General features: G+C 41.8%; 1 protein-coding gene across 2 annotated transcripts in view; it reads left to right on the top strand.

The window, feature by feature from the left end:
• The window catches only part of nol4la (nucleolar protein 4-like a), a 28,462-nt gene extending 8,334 nt beyond the window's left edge, over nt 1-20,128 (top strand). The window contains exons 2-12 of one of the 2 annotated variants that reach the window (XR_004103505.2): nt 1,183-1,338; nt 3,864-3,975; nt 5,366-5,475; nt 8,643-8,784; nt 9,534-9,826; nt 10,000-10,185; nt 10,654-10,842; nt 10,959-11,075; nt 11,221-11,410; nt 14,775-16,664; nt 16,770-20,128. Coding sequence is in view for 1 of the 2 variants with exons in the window: in XM_031290380.2 (XP_031146240.1) it covers nt 1,183-1,338; nt 3,864-3,975; nt 5,366-5,475; nt 8,643-8,784; nt 9,534-9,826; nt 10,000-10,185; nt 10,654-10,842; nt 10,959-11,075; nt 11,221-11,410; nt 14,775-14,983 (1,704 nt within the window). In the remaining variant the exon portion in view is untranslated. Of the gene's footprint in view, nt 1-1,182; nt 1,339-3,863; nt 3,976-5,365; nt 5,476-8,642; nt 8,785-9,533; nt 9,827-9,999; nt 10,186-10,653; nt 10,843-10,958; nt 11,076-11,220; nt 11,411-14,774 lie in introns of both variants that reach the window. The other variant, XM_031290380.2, reaches the window with a different exon arrangement.
• Nucleotides 20,129-22,108: the final 1,980 nt, after the last annotated feature.

Genomic DNA, 22,108 nt, shown 5'->3' with positions numbered 1-22,108 from the left:
TCATGCTGACAGGGGAGAGTGGCTAGAAAGAGAGAGGGAAAGAGGGAGAGAGGGCCGGATTAAAACAAACCCGCTCTGTGAGCTGGTTTTAGTTGCCATGGCAACGATCGTTACCTCGCACTTGGGAGAGCAGGAGCATGAAGAGGAGGAGGGGAGAAGAAAGAAAGAAAGAAAGATGGGACGGAAAGATGGGACGGAAAGATAGGGGATGAAGACATTGAGGCAGGAGAGAGGACGCATTAGGGGGACAACGAGAAAATGAAATGTCAGATCCCAGGAACTGTGCAGAAATGTCAAGGAGAGGAGGGGGACAAAAGTGTGATTCTTCAATGCCAGGGGGGACAACTTTTTGAACTTTGGAACCTCCTCTCACTCAAACAAAAAAAGATCACTCCCCACCTAGAATCCAATCTCCAGAAAATGTCAGAGCTTGTCTCACATCTGCATGGAAGAGCTGGACTCATGGAAAAAAAAAATAAAAATAATTAACTGCCCAGAATCATTTTTTGTTCCCATTTTATGCTTGCTGGGGGACTTTGAAAACAAACATCAGCAAGTGCAGATGTATTATAATAAGATCTAGTGGAAATGCAAAGTGTTTTGACTGTTAGTAAGGTGGGAATGAGGGGATGAGAGAGTTATTTGGAAGAAAAGATGGAGGCAGAAAAGAGAGGAAAGCCCCATGTGGTGTGCTGCGGATGGAGAGCGTTGTCCTGGCGATCCCACTTCTATGGCGTGTCACATGACCCTTTGCCCAGCACACCTGCCCAAGAGAAATCAGTGGCAGTTTCTATGGCGACAGGGTCAGCAGTACAGGAGGCAGGATGGCTGCCAGAAGTGGTGGTAGGGGGGAGTGTTGGTCTTGTACAGTGTCGATGATTGTGTTATTTTTAAACATTGCAGAGATGAGGTGATGGCTGCCGACCCAGCTGGGCCGAGACTTCTCCACCCGAGAGACTTTTAAAGACTGAATGACTGCTGGACAAAATAAGGCTGGTTGTTTCAGTACTGGTTAGGACACCTTGTGCAGTGTGTATGATGTCTTGTCTCACATGCCTTAAATATCCTGCTCACATCACATGGATGGAGGAAGCTCCATTTGCAGCTGCAATAGATGATACGCATCTCTGTAAGCCCGAGGTGGGACATTAAACTAAACTCCAGTCTCTGTCTGTGTTTCAGTGTTCAGATGGGAATTCGGCCCAAGACAACTCCTCCCTGAAGCGTGTAGCTGTTGTGGAAGACTTCTTTGACATCATCTATGCCATGCATGTGGAGATGGGTGCAGACCCCGGGAGAGCACCCAAACATGCAGGCCAAAAGAAGACCTACAAAGCGGTGGGTAAATCCAACCAGGTACCTGTAGGGTGCAGCTAACCCTGCTAGCACTGCTCACAGTAGCTCTACAAAGGAAGGAAGGTTGTCTTTAGCACATTCTGAATGTCTACAGTGAATTAAAGATACTCAGATATATTGCTGATGTTGACAGCTAAAATGTATTTAAAAATGATAGAAAATAAAATTATTTAATACTCAAATTGTCGTAATGTCGTAAGTGGCTGCGGTAACAGCCACAGGTGGTTTTGCTAATGCTAACGATACACCAACAGGCTCTTCGCTAATAGGGGTGGCTCTAATGTTAGCTTGCTGCTCCCAGGCACAAATTTGTGTTTCCCAGGATGGCAAAGGAATGTCCCGCCCTACTCTGCCTTTGATTAGCTTACCCTAGTATTCTTACGCTAACCCTAACCAATCTCACTCCTCGTGCCTAAACCTAACCAAGCCAACCAACGAGGCAATGAGTGCTAGCCAATCAGAGGCAGAGTAGGGCGGCTCCTTCGCCGTCCTAGGACACTCATATTTGCTTCCTGGGCCTGCATTTAGTAATTAAGGATTTAACTTTCTAAGTTCTGTTGTGTCATCTTCTGACTCTGTTTGTGTTCTGTTTGTATTGATTGAGAAAAAGCAGGCAGGCAAGAATGAGAACAAGTGAGCGTCACATAGGCATTATTATGGAACCCATGCAACTTCTAGGCAAGACCCGCCCTTCAATAGCAATCACACACTACTATTGGCCAGGCATTCATGCTTACGCAAGGTAACGTTACCCAGTTTGTTCAGGTCCTATCCCCTGACCAATCGGCTATCCTAACCTTAACCACTCAAGGTCAATGCCTAACCCCAACCAATTGAGCTGCTTCGTAGGGCGGGACTTGCCTAGAAGTTATGTGCGATCCATAATAATGCGTCACATAGTGCCCCCAGTGCCCCCTGGGTTATAAAGTTTATTTAGGGCCAGAGAACCTGATATGGAGAGGGCAAAAAAGAGTAGCTGCAGTTTGTGAGGAGTGCCAGTATGCAAGAAAAAGTCACGGTACACCAAACACTAAAATGTAGGTGGCCGGCCCACTTCGAGCACTGCACTGGGACACTGGTGCTTTGAGCTAAATGCTAACATCAGCATGATACCATGCTCATAGTAACAATCAGCATTCTGATATATATGTTTATCTTGTTCACCACCTTTGTTTAGGGGGGTAGCATGATAACTAGCTAGCTAATTGGCAAAATGGTACATCTGAGGATGATGGAAATGTTAGTTTTGTAAGTATTTCCTAAAGGTTTTGATAAATTCAAACTTTTACCTGATGTTGGCGCTAGATGAAAGGTTGAGGGACTGCCAATTTATTCTGAGGGAAACATGAAAGTGTGTACCAAATTTAATGATTTGGATGTTTACCTGATAAAGACCTTGCATGAATCCAAACATTTTTGGAAGCGTTCCAATTACTGCATGCAGACTATATCACCTTTTCCTTTGTGTGAAAAGTGTCCCACAGCCGGAGTGAGTTTAAACAATCCCAACAGGATTATTTTATTTGAAAGAATTGGGCCCCCCATGTATAATGTTTAGCATCAGGAGTCACCAAGTGAACAAGTGACCACCTTTACCAGAAAAACAAAGTACTTCTGGGGCTCGAGCGTTTTTATTGTGTCCCATTATGGATGTCTTGGGAACAAAGGCAAAATATGAGTTTACGTTGCAAACCGAGGTGTGGTCTCGGGTCGGGTGTCCTGACAGAATGAGGGGCTTTGTATGCAGCTTTAGTGCAGTGTTGGGGGGGTTAGCAGGACTCTGGTACCCCCCACCCCTCAGGATTGGAAAAAAAATAATCATAGAGCCACTTCCTCCTGCCCTGTAGAGAGGTCCTGTCATGTCTCATAGAGTGTACCCTTTTGAGGAGGCAGCATCACTGGGGCAGGGCATAATATGGAACTGTCACTGTGGCCTTCTGGGAGGTGCACGCTCCTCTGGGTGGCCTTTCCCTCTCAGCTGCCTTAAGGGGCCATGAGGGGTGGGGGGCAAAGGGGATGGGGGAGATGTGGCAGTGGTGATGGTGGGCCGGTGGGGGTGGGCACCCTGCTGCCTCTCCATGGTCACGTGAAGGTCGCATTTTACAGGGAAACGCCAGCGGGGGTGAGGAGGGGAGGGTGGCACTGCATCGGAGACAAACAGAGAAGGAAGGCTGAGCATGAGAAAGGGATGCAGATATGAGTCAACTGCACCTGAGAGAGCAGGAAGAGAAAGATGACAAACACCACTTGTGTTTTAGATTATCAAAGCAGAAATACAAACAGTTGGAATAAGGTCATCCAAAGACACGAGAGATTGTCTAGAGGGAGGATTCCTCCTCATGCCACATCCAGATAACACATAATCACTGACCGCTAACTTTCACACATGCACCGTACAAAAAAAAACAAACACCTGCACACACAGTTTGAGTTCACAGCCTGAGCCATAACTGCTTCCATTTTTGTTGCCGTAACCCAGTCTCCTCTGCTCACTCCCCCCGGCACAGATAGCAGAGACCTACGCCTTCCTGCCCAGAGAGGCGGTGACTCGGTTCCTAATGAGCTGTGGAGAGTGCCAGAAGAGGATGCACATCAACCCCAGCACTGCAGAGTTCAAAGGTAATGGCACACATCCGACCTATGGAGGGCTCGCTAATTCTGGAGACATCATTAACTGAAAGGCTATTTTTGAGCTCAACCTTTAGGTGTAGATAATGCGTAGATCCTTTGACATACTGACATGGACAAGGGTTAATTACTATGTTGCAATGCATGCTGGGATGGTGTAAATCAATCCATCTTCTACTACAATGGCCATACGTTACTGTTGTAGGATTTTCTGCATTCATCATTTCATCATAAGATTAAAAAAAAAATGATTTGGTTTATCACACAAGATAAAGGTGAGTTCTCAGTTGTCCTATCAGACACTAAATGTGAGCTGATGATTTTAGGCATTTGTACTTGGAAGAGTTTTGATATTGAAACATCATTAATCAATATCAAATCATTAATAAAAACATATTGTATATATATATATATATTCATCACCAACATGCTGTAACAAAGACTCAAGAGGACCACATCTCTGGGATTGTAAATGATCACAGAGTCCCTCTAGTGGCCGGTGTGGAGACTGCTGCACTTTGTTTGCGTTCAGATGTTACATACGTATAGCAGAGGCTACTGCTTGGATTTCAACCTTTTGCAGTATACTCATAGTTATTATAGAGCAGAGGTTTTCAAACTGTGAGGAGTGTTTGATGGACAGGCGCGTGCCCATGCTCTAAAAACCAACAGGAAGTTATTTATTGCAGTATGGCCTGCTGATTTGGCCGACAATTTTGTGCCAGAAATGGCACTTCCTCTGAGTCATAGCTCAGTCAAGTTCTGAGCACACAGACATTATACACTTATTTCAGAAACAGTGTGTGACTTAAGCTTTCTGAGTATATAATTTTCTCAAATAAACATCCATAAATCTCTTCAGAAATCATAGAAGAAAAGATGGTCCTTATTACTCCAGAACTTGCCTGAGAATTGTCATGTTTTTAAGTTTTCTTCCGTATCAATAAAAGTAATCCAGTAATAGTTGTGTGTATATCCATGAATACATATCAAAGAGGAACTGCTATTAGCTAATTCGGCATGCTTTTAATGTTGCCAATTAAAACTATGGGTGTGATTTTTAGTTTAATCTGAAAAGAAACTAATAACTAAAGCACTCAGATAAATGTAGTGAGTCAAAAGTACAATATTTCTCTCTGAATTGTGGTGGAGTAGAAGTATCAAGTAGTTTAAAATGGAAATACTCAAGCAAAGTTCCTCACAATTGTACTTAAGTGCAATACTTGAGTAAATGTACTTAAGTTATATACCAGCAGTCAAAAGTCTGGCCACTGCTACGGTAGATAAAATAGATTCACCGAAGATTAGTTTTAACTTGATTAATCTGCTTGCTTCTATATTTTATAATTTGTCTTGTTTGTTTTTTTGCTTTCTTTGTCAGAAAATGACAGACCCACCTCACTGGTCCCAGACCTCATTGATTACAACATGCCTCTTACTGCCACCTACCTGAAACAAATGAAACTGCAGTGCATGACTGCCACTGAAAGGGTAAGTGCCTCTTTTCTCCAAGTGGACTGTGAATATTTGTAAAGCGTAGGCACAGATACAAGGTGTCCTGATGGCATAATTAGAAAATCAACCACTATTAACATCTCCTTTTCACTATAATTGCATTTGTATTGACTGCACAAATCCTCTGGATGTGTTCTTTTTTCGTCTCATCGAGGCTGTGGAGCAGAATAAGACATCCTTTCTCTTCACTTTTCATTCAATATTAAACATTCAGAGCAGTCCTCCTGCTGGGAGGAGGAGCTCACTGTGAAATGAGGATTAGTAAATCTTCTGCACAGAGTGACGTCATGTGCGAGACCACTCCCATGTGTGGCTGTGACAGAGACACTCAGAAACCACTGCCACTAAAGTGCAGGGAGCGCTACTTGATGATGATAATGTAGAACCTCACTCGCGCATAATTAGGATTATCTGGAACAATGACCCAGACTGTGATTTGTAGGTGAGTACAATTTAACAACCGCTCAGAGTGTTGGTCACATCTGTGTGCAGACTGAGAATGAACAGGGACAATAATTTAATAATGAACCATCACAGAGGGTTATTTCATGTGTTGTAGGAGACTTGTAGTGATTTGTTCCATATCGCTGCTGTGCTGGTTTAGAGAACACTTCAAATCAGCAGTTGGTTCAAAATGCAGCAGGTTTGTTCTGTTGACAAAAGCAGATCAGCAGAGAATTTGCAAATATGTATCTAGTCTGTTTGTTGTTCTGCAGAACTTTGGTAATTGTAACAGTACAACCTGCTTCTCTCTTTGACATATGGTAAAGAAACAAACTACCTATGGTGATGTAAAACATGCCTCAGATTAGTTTTTTTAATTCCTTTTCAACCAAACATTCTCACTGACATTTACATGTACATACTATTCTGTTTTTTGCCCTTATTCCAAAAAAGGCGATATTCCGACTAAGCTGTTTACATGGCTAATGAAAGTGAATATTCCACTAATATTCCCGTTTACATGCAGCCGTGCAAAATACGATTTTTTCAAAGTTTACAAGTGGGACCGTGCGAACACAGCGTCCCTCTTTCATTCCTTCAACCAGCTTCTTCAAAAGGTCGGCATAGCGATGTGTGCGCATATCCAAAAACATGTTGACATCCAAGTCTTTGATAATGTTTAAAAGTAGCTGTGTTTCTCCTTCTTATCAGGTCTGCATCCTTGCAAACTGTTGGCTGGTTGGTTTGTGTACAGCAACCATAGCAACGCACAGAGCTGACCATAAGCCTGCAGTAAAAACCTAGACTTGAGACGCATATTCCGAATGCGCTGTATACACGTCCAAAGAATGCCTCTAAAACCCGAATAATACCGAAATATCCCACGTCTTAATCGGAAAATGATATATAAAAAGGCCTTATTCGAAATATCCAACCAGAATATGCTGTTTACATGACCTGTATCAAATTCGGAATATTGTCATATTCGGAATAATAGTGGAATATTGGTTTGCATGTAAACATACTCACTGTTATGCACCTCAGTAAGGTCCTTTGGATTGGATACAGAACTAGTTCTAAAAATACCACTAAAATAAACTCTGCTACTAATGATTGTTGTTCCTTAAATGAAAAAAAAATGCCAATCAACATTTCCTAAAACCAAAGGGACATCTCCAGATTGCTTGTTTTGTCCGTACAAAAGTCAAAAACCCCAAAGTATTTAGTTTACTGTCACATACAGTACAAGACCAAAAAAAAGAGCATCAAATCCTCATAATTGAGAAGTTGGAGCAACTGAAAAAGTTTGGACCTAAACAGTTAATAGATAGATCGTTTCAGCTCTTCGCAAAAATGTTACATCAACTTCTGAAGATATAGCTTATGTTTATGTTTGTTGTCTTAATTGATGGGACGTTAATGTTTATTCTAATAATGTCTAGTAAGTTTATTCTAGAAGTAAAGTGCTTCAACTTAATTCTTTCTAAAACTCTATTGGGTCTCATTTTTTTAAAAGTAAATCCCCAGAATTTATGAATTATATATCTTCTTAAAGCATAGCCATTAATGATACATTTCCAACTACTTAGAAATGGTGTAATTAGAGACTCTCTCCCTCTCGTGTCTCTCTCCCTCTTTGATGCTACACTTGGTACCTAATGGACCTGTCACTGAGCATTTTGGTCCTCCTCAAACCCTTTACAGAGGGATGGATGCATAGCCCCGGGAGTTTAGGCCTATTTGTTTGCTCATGTGGCTTGAATGAGAGGACGTGATGATGATATTTCCGCTCTGTTCCCGTTGCACAGTTGTAGTTTTGCTCCCGTTTCTGCCAGCTGAGAGAAGAGAAGTCACCATTTATGTTAGCATGAAGTAAACAGGCCTGGGTCGCCCTGAAATGTGGCTGTTAGCAGATGGTATAATGTAGTTTGGAGCCACAGCTCAGGACAGCCTTTGAATAGTTTGGGAGATTATTCTGTTCTCCTTTGCTAATCCTTACCCTCATGGTTTACTCATATTTGTGTAACGCTCTAACAAGCATCTTTAGGGCTATACGTGACAGAGTTAAAAATAGCAGAGCTCCAAGAAACACATTATTTAACAGTCTACTGCCAGACTTCAGCATGTTTTATTATGAGTTAAATCAAGAAAATGTACATTAAAAGGGTAGGTTTATATGTTTTTCAAGTCATTAAAGTATATTAAAAGTTTTACTGGTTGCTGTAATTGTTCCTTCTATCCACACTTCAAAAAAGCTAATTCAATGTAAAAAGCAATCTTAAAGTTCAGCTGAAGCTAATATGAGACTTTGTTGTTATCCCTCGGCCATAGCTCAAAAAGGAATTACTGTCTGGAAGCACAAAGAGGGAATGTCATGCTAAAAACACTAACTTTTGGAAGGTACACACTTGATTTTCTCATCTCTACCATTGACAAAGCTTAAAGAAGTCATTTTTTTGTGGCCTGCAGGAACAACTGCACCAATTGCATCAGTATCGCTGTAAGATAAACTTTAAAAAAAAAGTGTGAACCTGAGATGCAAAGAGACATAAAGATAGTCTCTTCTTCTTCTCCCCCTCTTTCTCTCTACGGGACAAATGGGACACTTAAAGATCTTTCTCCTGACACTCAGCAGCCCTCTCCCTCTGCACATCCAGGTTTCTCTCGCCGTCTCACAGTCTCTTCCTTTCTCCCCTCAGGATGACAGTTCGATGAGCAGCGAGGACATGAATGGCGTTGAGCCTACATGGGTGGCAGCTGAGCCGCCCCCCATGCCTGAGCGCAGTCCACCTAACGGAGAGAGGGTCAGCAACCCAACAGCTGCCATTAAAGAAGAGGACGGTAAGACATACTGGTTGTTATTGGCATGATGTGGCTTTGTTTGTTTTTAGTTGTATTCACCTCTGGAATTTAAAGGTGTATTGATTACTGTACGTGAGAATGGTACAGATTGGTGTTAAACAGGAAACAGCTTGCCTCGTTCTTAGTGGACTAATCCAAATAAATCCACTCTTACAGGGGGGTGGGACACACCACCACAGTCCCCAACCCATGCACCCCTCTCTCTCAAGGTATAGGGTTTAGAGAAGTAGGACAAAGGCCGATATTAACCTTCACAGATTAGGCAGCACTATAGAAAATGCTGGGATTCTGGAAATAGGGCAAATCAATGGCGTGGAGAATTACTCTGCTCTTGTGAACATAGTTGACACATGTAGAAATCATCAGTGAGATCAGCACACGGTCATAGACAGTCATAGGGTTAAAGAGCTGTAATTTGCACACACCAGGAAGTGAAGGCTCCTTCCCCCCAGCAGTCCCTCCCTCCTCATCCTCAAAATTCAGAAGACTCCCCCCTTCTACCCTAACTTTTATTTATCTTGACAGTTGACCCCAATACCCACTTCCGTAACAGTTTCAGAAAGCACAACATGAGGCAGGAAGTCCGATGCCCCTGTCGTCACACACCCACTCTGTAGTTACCCGATACAGAAATAGTGTCTATGTACGTAGTAAACAAAGCCACATTAATGAAAAGTGATGACAAACATCCGCACAGCTCATCTCTTCTGTTCCTTCCCCTCTGCCAGATGACGACTCCTCAGAGAGCGGCAGTGCCAACGGGCTGCCGGCCCTGACCTCCCCGGAGGTGCTGGCTGTGGGTGGGAACCCCCCAGATGGTGGGGCCCCTTACAGGGAGGTGACAGAGAACGGGCTGAGCGCTCCCCTGGACTTTAGCACCACCTCACCCTCGTCCTCCTCAGAGGATCAGCAGCCGGTCAATCTGAGCGACAGACTGCTGCAGGCGGGCAGCTCGCCACCAAACTCTTACCCCGCAGACCCCAACAGGAAGTACTCCATCAAAACAGAGTACACCAACAAGGTAAGAATATAAACTTGATTTGGTTAATCATAACTTCAAATACATTGCACTTTATCTTTCTCTTGTGGTACCAACTTTGTCTTTCTTAATGAGCAGTTAAGAAGAACAGCTCTCGTGTCGGTATGATCTACAGTATAATAATGGTGTTTCTGTGTATTTCTGTGTGTTTTTAGTCCCCTCCTTACAGTTCGGGAAGCTATGACTCTGTAAAAACTGAACTGAGCATGAGCGCAGAGGACTTGACCTCTGGTCGGGCACAGATCATTGACGACGACGATGACGATCATGACGACCACGATGACAGTGACAAGATCAATGACGCTGAGGGTATGGACCCTGAGAGACTCAAAGCCTTCAATGTAAGTAACTTGTCTAACTGTTAATATAATTAAATTCTTATAGAGAGAATACAATAGAGTACTGCTGGATATCAGCCAGCGTAGATATTGTACTTAGAAATATTAAAGAATTCCTATATCTACATTTAATATAGGCAAGTACACTATTTATTCTGTGAAAATCACTATCTGTGCATTTCTGAAAATAAACACAGTAAAGTTGCAAAAAATGCATCGATGAGTGAGTATATATATAGAAATATTGTCCTGAATATGTGCAATGGTTTCCATTGCTCCGGTTTTCATCACCTCCCCCTCTCTCTTTATCCTCCGTTCTTCCACTCTACCTCTGATGCTCCCCCATCCCCTGCCTTCCCTTTTCCTCTCTTTTGTTTTCGACTCTCACACCCCTCTATCCGGATCCCCCACTCCATTTTTCTGCTCTACATCCATTCTCTCCCCTCCCCCCTCTCTCTCTGCCTCTGTCAGATGTTTGTGCGTCTGTTCGTTGATGAAAATCTGGACCGCATGGTGCCCATCTCCAAACAGCCCAAGGAGAAGATCCAGGCCATCATCGAGTCCTGTAGCCGCCAGTTCCCAGAGTTCCAGGAGCGCTCCCGCAAGCGCATCCGCACCTACCTCAAATCCTGCCGCCGCATGAAAAAGGGCGGTTTTGAGGTACGAAGTGCCCCCAGCTAAAATGCAATCTGTATTCATTCAGCATACAACATCTCAATAAATCTAGTGCATCACATTCCTAATGTGCAACAAATCTCTCCGACCCCTCCTGCCAGATACGACCAACACCTCCTCACCTCACCTCTGCCATGGCTGAGAACATCCTCGCTGCTGCCTGTGAGAACGAAACCCGAAATGCTGCCAAGAGGATGCGGCTCGATGTCTACCAACCGGTAAATGTCTTGGCAGTTGGTGTTTGTGAATTTGCCCAGCAGGGATTTGGGAATGTGCTAGGATGGCTATGCATCATTAACGCTGAACTGCACAACAGAAACGGCAATATTCTCCCCAAAATTGAAAACATTTATTTTCTCACAGGATGAACCTTCCTCTGTTGACAAGACCAACTCGAAGGACCCGGCCTCTGTGGCCCCGTCCGGGTTCACCATCTCCAGCGCAGCTTTCGCCCAAGACCAGCTCTACACCAACGGAGGCCTCAACTACAACCTGCGGGGATACGGGACAGTCGGCAGCAACCAGCAGAACTCTGGTGCTGCACAAACCAACGGTGAGGAGCTTTTATCAAACAAATCATCAGGCTTGACAAAAGACTGTAAAAGGACATTCAACACACTGCTCCCGTAACTAAAGGGCTGGTTCAAAAACACAATATGTTTTCTCATTTAAGTATCCACCTTAATATGGGTTCCCACCTTGGTACAATGTAGGTGAATAGAAATTAAGTTGGTGGATTATCCAAAATACCAGGGATAATTGCTGTAGGGTTGTCAGTATGTTGGCTGGTCTGGGCCACACTGAAATATCACAGCAACTATTGGATGTGTTGCCATAACGTTTTGTACAGACATTCATGGTGCCCAGATGATGAATCCCAACGACTTTGGTGATCCTCTGACTTTTCATTTAGCGCCACCAGCAGGTCAAATTGTTTTCAGTAAAATATCTCAACATCAACCAGATGGATTGGTACTACATTTTGTACAGACATTGGAAGTTCCCAGATGATGTATCGTACTGACTTTAGTGATCCTTTAACTTTTACTATAGCGCCATCATGGGGTCAAAGTTTTAACTTATCCAATAATACTTTGGTTTATGACCAAATACCTGCAAAACTAGGGACTGTGTTTTTAGTCCTAATTGGCAAAAGGTAGCATGTTAACATCATAAAAGTAAGATGGTGTTACCTGCTAAAACATCACCCTGTTTATGCTTCTGCGGAGGCTCCACGCAGAGCTTTCACCGTAGCCTACGCAAGTGGCCTGAAGTTTATACCTGTGCGTTGGTGTGCAGGGTCAATAGCAAGGCCGGCATGTGTGTGCGTGGGGAGTGTGTGGTAGAGCGATGGAGAGAGTGACGATGATTAGCTTCGGTGCGAGTACCGACTCTAAAGGCATAGTGAGAGAAACAAAGTTTGTTTCAAATTCTGTTTATTAGGATAAACCCCTTGAGATGTACCATCTCGTTTTTGAGGGGGTCCCAAAGTGTCTCCCATGAGCTTTCTGACCACGGTGGGAAATCTGTAGCAGGAAAAGTTAACCCTCTCCTTGACTTCATGTTGTTTATTGAGAAGGTGAACCTTGAAATGAGTAGGGGGGAAATGCAATGCTGCCAAGCCACGGCCGAGCGGCATGCGTCGCCACAACGTGTAGTTACATTTTTTGAGAGGTGCACGTCAGGCTACGGCGTAGGGTCCGTATCTCCACGTACCTACATCCATACCCACGGCATTGATTTTACGCAGATGCATAAATTGGCCTTCCGCGTTATTATGGATCCCACCTGGTTTCTTGGCAAGATCCACCCCGCGAAGCAGCCCGATTGGTTGAGGTTAGCTCTGACCTTGAGTAGTTAAGGTCAGATTGCCGATTGGTCAGGGGATAGGACCTGAAAAAAATCGGGTTCCATTACCTTGTACGAGCATGAACGCCTGGCCAATCGTAGTGCGCGAATGTTAAGAAAAGGGCGGGTCTTGCCTAGAACTGCTGTGGGTTCGACCATAAATCGACCATACAAAAAAAAAACCTGCATATCAAATAGGCCTAGTTAAAATAAAAATGAATGTCAATTTTCTTTTCACAATATGCAGACAGTTTGCAGTTATCTCATAGCACTTTGTCACTCACGTTACTCATTTTAAATGTTCACAAGACCAGAACAAAGTTCAAACGTCTCTGAAGATATAAAACTTCACACTTACTTACTTACACACCGTAATTCCTACAGTGCTGGATTTCTAATAAGCCTACATGCTACATGTTTCTCCAATTGTTTTTTTTCTTCTAGTCACAGTCATTTAGATAAACACGAAGTAGCCTACGCAGTTTAAGCTAGCACAGAAAAATAAAATACACTCACTGGAGAATAGTCATCAAAACAGATCAAATCCTAGTCCTCCGTAATCTTCTTGTTCCACAGAATACTGAAACACGGATTCTGTCCTAATTAACTTTAACATCAACCTTTAAGAAATAAAACAACTTTTCGTGCATTCTTCTTCTTCTTCTTTGGGATTTTACGGCATCCAAAAAGTTGCATTGCTGCCATCTATGGAACTAACACCTCAGTGCATTATATCCTGTTATACAGTCCAGTGTCTATTAAAAATTTAAACAAACAACGTTTTCCCCTCCCACTTGATCCTACTTCTAAAATACTCTTCAGAGATACTTCTTCCAAACCAATTTCTCGCAATTCTCTGAGTAGATCTAGTCTTTGTCGGTCATAATTTCGACAAGAAATCAAAACATGATGCACTGTCTCAGGTTCCTGACATGAACACAAACCACTCTGATGTTTACCTAAAATAAATAAAGTGCTGTTCAGGAATGTGTGACCAATCCTCATTCTAGAAATAATAACCTCTTCCTTACGTCTACCTTCCCCTCTTTTACAAACATTAACTGAGTCAGTTACTTTCCTAGAAATTGAGAATAGATGCCTTCCTTTGTTTTCTTGCTCCCAGAGCTGTTGCCATTTTAAAATTGTTCCCTGCCACACAATCTTTTCGTGCATTACGGACATAGACTGCATATAAGCCGCTCGTTCTTTTTTCCTCTCTGTTTTTTAATTTTCCCCTTTGACCCCTAGCTGGATATCGACCACTTCTACAGGCCTTTAGCGCCCTCTACGGGATATCTTGAAAACTGCAATATTAACCCTACAATCCACATTTGACTGTTTTCTTTCTGATAAATGTATGTGGGTTTCCCATAGTACGTAGCCTTAGATATTAATAATAATCCTAATGTGGGTGAACTGATCTTTTAAGATTTTTTTTAACCCTTGTGTTGTCTTCCTGCCGACTTGTTGTCCCCACACTTTTTTCTTTGGAAACTATTAGTCAATAAACTTCTTTTATATGAAACTTATCTAACTTTTGAGTGAAAATGCTGCAATTATGAATTATTTTGAATAATAGTTAACATCAGGGGAACGTACTGTATGTTGAAGTTTAGAACCATTTCAATAGTTCTTTTTCAAATGCTATAAAATTGAATAAAACATCCAAAATTCAATAAAAGTAGTGAACTGATCCTTCATTTCACTTGCGAAGAGCGTTGAATGGAACTATCCGTGTTGTTTTTTGGGAAATTAGGTTGAAAGAAACCCAAAATGTGTGGTATAGAAACTTTGAAAACTGGTCAAATTTGACCCGAGGACAACAGGAGGGTTAAATCAGTAATTGCAAAATCGGTGTACAGGAATTTCCTTTTCTTCAAGAGAACGAGCTCTTTGACGCATCTCTGAAATACTATTCTTTTTCTGCTAGTTCCAAGGTATTTACGTAGTTTGAAAAATGCATAAATATATTTCTCAGGTCAAAGATGCTTCCAGGGCCTTTCTTCATTTCCCCTCGTGTTTCTCCTCTATTGTATGTTTTCCTTAAAGCATCACGGTTGTGTCTGCAGGTCCCACAGATCTGAGTATGAAGGCAATCACCCCGTCCTCCAGCTCCAACAGTCACGGTCAGGGAGGCGGCGGTGGTGGAGCTTCGGCTCAGCTCAGCCCTCCGGAGGTCACGGCGGTGAGGCAGCTGATCGCAGGATACCGGGAGTCTGCTGCCTTCCTGCTGCGCTCAGCAGACGAGCTGGAAAACCTGATCCTGCAGCAGAACTGAGTCCAAGCCAAACCTTCTCCTAGCCTGTCCATCTCTGTCGCCCTCGTCAATCACATCAGGGCCAGACTTTGCGCAAAGACACAAATGTCCATGAGTGATAGGCCTACTGCAGTGCACTGTGGGTAATGTAGGTACGGTACCTTTACTTATTCCCACGTGTTTATGTATGTATGGACAGGCCAGAACATATCACAGGCTGAAAAAATGTTTCTTTATGCATTTGGTTCACTTTGACCTTAGTGCCCTGTCATCTGTAGCCATTCATCCCATTCAGTTCATTTTACCACTTCAACCTCCATTCGTCTCAGGAAGCGATGATCTATGTGGAAGAATGATCTGCATTGGTGCACAGGGGAGAACTAGAACCCTAAACTAGCTGTGACCATAATGCCACATTGGCTCGTTTATGCAGATGTTTGGGCAAATTAGTAGTTAAATAGCAGTGATTTCGTGTCATTAATTTGTTTCTATTTTTACTCAAGTGTAAACTATGCTGTACAGTGGCATCTTTTGATTTGGTCGTCTAAACGACAACTCTCCAAATTCACTTCTGTCTCTGGAAAAATTTGGAGTATTGCTTTCTAAAAGTCTGCAGATGAATCGCTGCTAAATCCACTGACTTGTTGATTTACAGCTACTAAATGTAGAGAAGGGAAAAATGGGACAGTGTTTGACAGTTTTCATCTGAAAAGTTTGACAGATCCGTCAAAACTATACCTCGGTCCTGCTCTGTTGGAGTGGTTTCCAGATTCTTAGGCATGTGGTTACGAAGAAACAAAGACTCATTACCCAACGTGACTTTATTTTCAGTTATTTTATTATGGATATTTCATATATTCCTCATTACTTAAAAAGAAAGGAGGCTTTTAAGAAGCCTGGGTATGCAAATTGAGGTCACAGACGTCAGGGAAACAAAAGGAGATTAATATATTGTTTAGACTCTTGGTTTATAAGCAGTGCTACTGGAAAAGAGAAAAAAGGTGCAATATTGAAGATAATCAGTAATGGTGTGCTTACTGAAATGACTCTGTCAGACTTGCTGAAGCGTTTTAAGGCAAAAAGGTGGAGTACTTTAACACAATCTCCTCCCGCTGTAACTGTCAAGTTGTAAAAAAAAACAAACTGAAATGATATCCCATGCAGCATTGTAGCCAATTTCAATGTTGTTGTTTTTTGTGAATACTGATCTTTATCACTAACCTCGTAACTGAGGCACTTTTATGTATTGGGATCAGTCATTCGTAGTGATAAGGAAATGGGACCTGGCAGAAAAATGAGACTTAATGTTGCACGTCTTATTTATTTATTTTACTTTAAAGTGATTTTTTGGGGTCGTTTTGTGAAGGAATTGTCCTGTGAGTTTTTTTTTCCAAGTTAAAAAGGAGCACATTGAGCTCACATGCATCGGTGTAACCCTAACATCCACGTGGCTTTACTGGATGTAGTGTGAGTGTGTGTGGACTGCTCAGACAAAAAAACGCCGTCTGTCTGTATCACCCCGTCTGACCTCAGCTGTGTCAAATTCTCTCTCTCATCTCCATCATGTCTGAAAACACACTGTCTGAAAAGAAGCAAGAGACAATCTTTGAAAAAGATGTAATCGCATCACAGTTTACTCTCCCAGCTGTCTGCTATGGTGTGTGTGTGTGTGTGTGTGTGTGTGTGTGTGTGTGTGTGTGTGGTCTGAGGGCACACAAGAGTACTCAAAGCAAATCTAGAGCACAGTCTCACTCACAACAGACACTTTTAATGGTGAGTCACTTGGCACAAAAACATGTCGTGTAAGTGTGTGTGTGTGTGTGTGTGTGTGTGTGTTTTGTATTCCCTTTTCTTTGGTTGGTGTAAGTGTTGGTATTGACAGTATGTTAATTTTCTGTTTGTGTATAAGTGGAGTGACCCAGTTTGTACGACATCAATCTGTGAAGATTTAATTCAGAGGCTGAGACATTCCAAACAAGGACAATGACTCTTCAAGCAGCCTAAAAGTGGCTCGCACCTTATTGATTTGTCAAAGTTTAAAGAGATATATTTCTGTATTTATCACAAATTTTATCAAATTCATCAGTTATTTATCACAAATCAGTCTATTTCTCACCACCACCACCAGGCCGGTCTAGAGTTGGATTTACATGATAAATTTAACTTTTTTTTTCTTTAATTCTCATGTCATGATTGGGCTGCATTACATTTACATTTAAATAATAGTTTCTATTGCAAGTTTGGAAGCACTTTATAGCTCAGGATTAAGGTAAAATAACACAGTGATTTGAGTTTGTCTTTACCTCATTTGGAATATCAGTTTCAGTTCAAACATATTAAGACCTGGTTGTGACAAAGGACATAAGCAGCGCTCAATCTGCTTTATTGATGATTATTAAAAAAAAGCAAATGGCTTCTTTTTGAAAACCTTGTTAGAGCTCATCGTGAACTCCTCAGTGGTCCATATGAGAGGTGTTTTATAAAATAGGCTTAGAAAAGCAGGACTTTTTGTAAAACTCCTGTCTCGAATTAGCCTAACAAATGGAACCAGGATAAATCTGTTTCATAAAGCTGGTTTGGACTTAATGTGAGCAGTCAAAGTCAAGTCAGGTTTATTTCATTTCATCAAGTGTTGCTCATATGAACCCACAGAGAATAAACATCTGAATCTGCAGCTCCCCAGTGCTTTCGGGAGCTTTATAGTGAGTTTCAGCTCATTGTTGAGCTGTCTGGCTGCTTTGGTTTACTCTCAATACTCTCATAAAAGTCATTTTCAGCAGGCAGCTGTTTTCAGAGAAAAATCTCTAAAAACCCACTGTGCACTTCTGCTCAGCACAAAACAGATGACAGACACAATTAGAGACTAGCTGGTGAATATAGTTCAATGATAGTGGAGCATTTAGCAGCGAAAGAGCCTGACATTTCTGTTGGGAGTTGGTGGAGACCAAAACAGAGTTAAAAGAAGAGGGAATATTAGACTTACATTCACCAGGTGAACAGAAAAACAGCTCACAATGTTGCTTCATAACGGCTGGATATGTAAATAGACTTTTTGCTAACAACACATCAACTTAAAATGTGATGATAAATAGATTAAATGTTGTGTTCACAACTTGTCTCGCTGCCCCCAAGTGGTAAAACAAAAAATCAGTGTTTGCAGGTTCAAGTTATCTGTTAGATTAGGCATCTTGAGCTCAGATTTTAATTGCACAATTAAGTGCATTCCATGTCAGTATGTGACCTAAATTTGTTGTTTGAGCGCATCAGACTCTCCCAGTGCAGCAGTAAAGAGGAAAGCTTTAAGAGAACACCATGTTTCAGTCTGGCAGATTCATTGTGATACTGTTGAAGCCTGAGCTGAAGCTAAGCCTGACTTAGGTCAGACTTCTCCAACCTCCTTTATGAAACAGAATTTCCCAACTGACTGGAACTGGTACTGTTGGTTTGATGAAGCACCCCTCTGGGCTCAAACAGACGTAATCATAGATGTACGAGGGACCTGAGTCCTCACATGTCTTCCTCGTCTCTTCCAACATGCTCGTTTGTCCCTGCAACCATAGCAGATATTCACACTTCACGTCAAACTCAGTGATGTCATGCTGTCCCATCCTCACAACCAAACATCAGCTTGCAGGTTTGTAAACTGTCTTAAGTCTACGCTGAGCAACATTTCTGTGGAGTTACTGTGATCAACGACAACCACTTGTTGTCATGTTGTTGTTTCTAATAATGCCCAATGGATTTTCTCTTTGTATTGACTGGACAATGTAATCTATTGGTGTTGATTAAAAATGCCCTGGTAGCTTGTGGATTGCTAAAGTGGTCAGATAAATGTACTGTATAGCTGTACAAAGAGTGATAAAAAGATGTTTTAAACCTTTTTTTCTGTGGGTTCAGCACTGTTATAAAAAAAAAAAAATCAAAGTGGTTTTAGCCCTTGCTTGTTTTAACTTATCATTTGGTGGTGGTCTGTATTTCTTCTATTGTTATTTATATTATTTCAATTGTTGCCTCTCCTGCACTGATACGAGACTGTAGCTCTGTGCAGGAGGTTGTAATGTAAACCTGTGTGAAGCTTTGTATCCCCCCCCCCCTCTGGTTTTGGACTCAGTGAAAGTGTGATGTTTACATGTACAGTTTTTCAGAATAGTTTTGCGTTTTATTCAGGCTATATTATCTTTTCCTCACCTATACTCCAAATATGTGTACATTTCCCCAGATATTTTCCTTTTTGTTGTTTCATTGCATCAACGTGCAGACGTGACTTCTTTGACTACTTGGTCACTCGGTCATGAAGTGTGCCGTGACAGCTGGTTGTGGTCGGCTCGGGGTTGTGGTGGCTTCCAGCATTTTTTAAAAGGTAAATCTTAAGTAAAAAGGGAGCTTCACAACTTCTCAAAGTGGACCAGCAAAGATGTATTAAGGATCAACTTTAATCAACTGCTTATGAATACTATTGTGGCCTAAATGGAGATTGGTGGGGGTGTAGGTACATTTATTATACAATCCTACATTAAGTGCTCAGAATCTTTTAATATCCCGGCCGTATTGTCAGGTAAAACTCCTTGTCCTTAACCTGACTGGTACCCTGAAGGGACACTTTGACCTGTTGTTATATCTCCTCGGTAACATAAAAGCCATTCCCCTCTCCTGGCCTTTTTAAGGGGAACCCATAAACCTCAGGAAATACTGAATCTCCAAGTTTAGTTTTTATCCACTCATTTCTTCTGAAATGATTTAAATCTCTTAACGAAAACCATTAACATTTATATGAGATGTCTATTGTTTTGTACATTTATCATTGTGATTTAAAAGTGGAGCTTTTTCCAGTACCTGTGACTTAATATTTTGATTTTTTCCGAGTGTTTATAGGTATGGATATTTATTATTATATGTGAAACAAAAAGACAAAAGAAAAGGTTGAACCTGTTTCATTTGTATGTTTCATGCAAAACTGTCCAGGTGAGATTCTCTCCGCCTCTTACATATCACTGATGAGGGACCTGTGTTTGTTTGGAAATAGCGCTTTTTCAGTGTTGCATCAACGCTATGAAAAAAAAAACCCAGAAAAAAAACACCAGTGGTTTACCAACAGCAGAGTTGCAAGGCTTTCCTCTTTGCCTGGGATGTCAGTAACTGAATAAAATAGTGCGATGAGCTATCTAACTGAGGCCTGGCTTCCTTTCTTTTATTTCTGTGTCAGTGTCAAATCAAAAAGAAAAGTCAAGTCAATTTTATTAATATAGCCCAATATCACAATCACAATTTTGCCTCAAGGGGCTTTATAATCTGTATACAGTTTATGACACCTCTGTCCTTTTCGACCCTCACTTCCAATTAGAAAACAACTCCCCAAACAAACTCTTTAAAAATGGAAGAAACCTCAGGAAGAGCAAGTGAGGAAGGATCCCTCTCCCAGGAAGGACAGATGTGCAATAGATGTGGTGTGTACAGTCATTTAAAGTAGAGGTTTAACCACCGCAGTCTTAAAGCTAGCGGGAACAATGGCAGTCGTAAGAGACAAGTTGACAATATTCAGCATCCTAGGTCCAAGAAAACGCCAGAGATCTTTAAAAAGTTTAGCTGGTTGGAGGTCGAGGAGGCAGGAGGTTTTGAAGTTGACATCAGCTTAGACAAAGTTAAGAGAGACTCAACATATGTAAGGACAGATACTAACTGGGATTCAACATATGTACTGTACAATAGATGTTGCTGGAGATGAGAAACTCATTTTCTATTCAATCTTATTTATCTATATTTCTGCAAAAGAAATCTAAAAAAGATATCTAAAAAAGATCATGAGCCGCAAAGCAAAAGCTGCTAACAGTTGACTATTTTTGGGTACGTTTGACTACAGTGTCAAAGAGAAATCAAGGATTGTGTTTATTATTACTGATAAAATAGTCTGAATATAGTCTGCTTTGGCTGTGGACAGAGCATGCTTGTAATTTAACTCATTAACTTCCAGTTTTGATTTATGCCATTACGCCAATCTCTTGCAGGCCTGCTTTCATCAGTAACGCACGGATTAGACCTCTTGACGGTTTAGTTTTTTGGTTGTAAGATGTGCAACTGAATCCAGAAGACTAGAAAGCTGTGTTCAAGTCACTGGTAACATTTTTTGATAGGTCCTGGTTTCAGACATGTAAACCAATTATATCCAGGCCATGTTCAAGAATCAAATCATTATCAGTAAGGTTTTGGTGGACAATGATCTAAACTGAAATGTGAGGGCCTTTTTAGGGCTGCAGCTTTCATTAGTAGAGCTGCCAGTAGGTTAGGTGTGTAGTAATTTGGACAAGATGCCTTATGTTATTGGATAATTTTAGTGGCAAACATTTTCAGCAAAGCATTTTAGGAGTGAAGTTATTTGTCCACAAGAGGACAGCAGAAAGCAGTAGGAGAAAATGATATGTACACAGAAAGCATTCAGACCTTCACAGTCTGTTATGTTGCAGCCTTATGCTTACATCATTTAAAAGTAAAATATTCCATCAATCTACACTCACTGCCCCAAAATAAAGCAAAAATCCGAGTTTAGATTTTTTTGCAAATTTATTAAAACAGACAAAACTGAAATATCACATTGACATTCAAGTATGCTGCCACCAGCATCGTCCCTGTTGGGAAGGTATTGCAGAGATGAGAAGCAGTGCCTGGTTCCCTGCACACATGACGCTTGAGGCCAAACCACAGGAACTTCCAAGCAGGCTTTCACCGAGGAGACGCTTCTGTCTGGCCACTCTGCAGTTGAGTGTTGCAGTGATGGTTGTTCTTCTGGAACTTTCTCCACACACACAATCTCTGGAGCTCAGTTAGAGTGACCATCAGGTTCTTTGTCACCGCTCTAACCAGGGACATCCTTCCCAGATTGCTCACTTCTAGAAAAAGTCCTGGTTGTTCCAAGCCACTTTCATTTCAGAATGATTTTTGGAGGCCACTGTGCTCTTGGTAACCTTCAATGTAGCAGATTGTTCATAACCTTCCCAAGATCTGTGCCTCAACATGACCCTTTCTCTGAGCTCTGCAGGCAGCTCCTTCAGCCTCATGGCTTGGTATTTGTTCTGATATGAGCTGTTAGCTTTGAGACCTTAAATAGACAGGTGTGTGCCTTTCCTAATCATGTCCAATCAATTGAATTCAGCA

This window comes from Sander lucioperca, chromosome 12, assembly GCF_008315115.2.
Source record: "Sander lucioperca isolate FBNREF2018 chromosome 12, SLUC_FBN_1.2, whole genome shotgun sequence".
Taxonomy (NCBI): domain Eukaryota; kingdom Metazoa; phylum Chordata; class Actinopteri; order Perciformes; family Percidae; genus Sander; species Sander lucioperca.
This window is presented reverse-complemented; position numbering and strand designations above follow the sequence as displayed.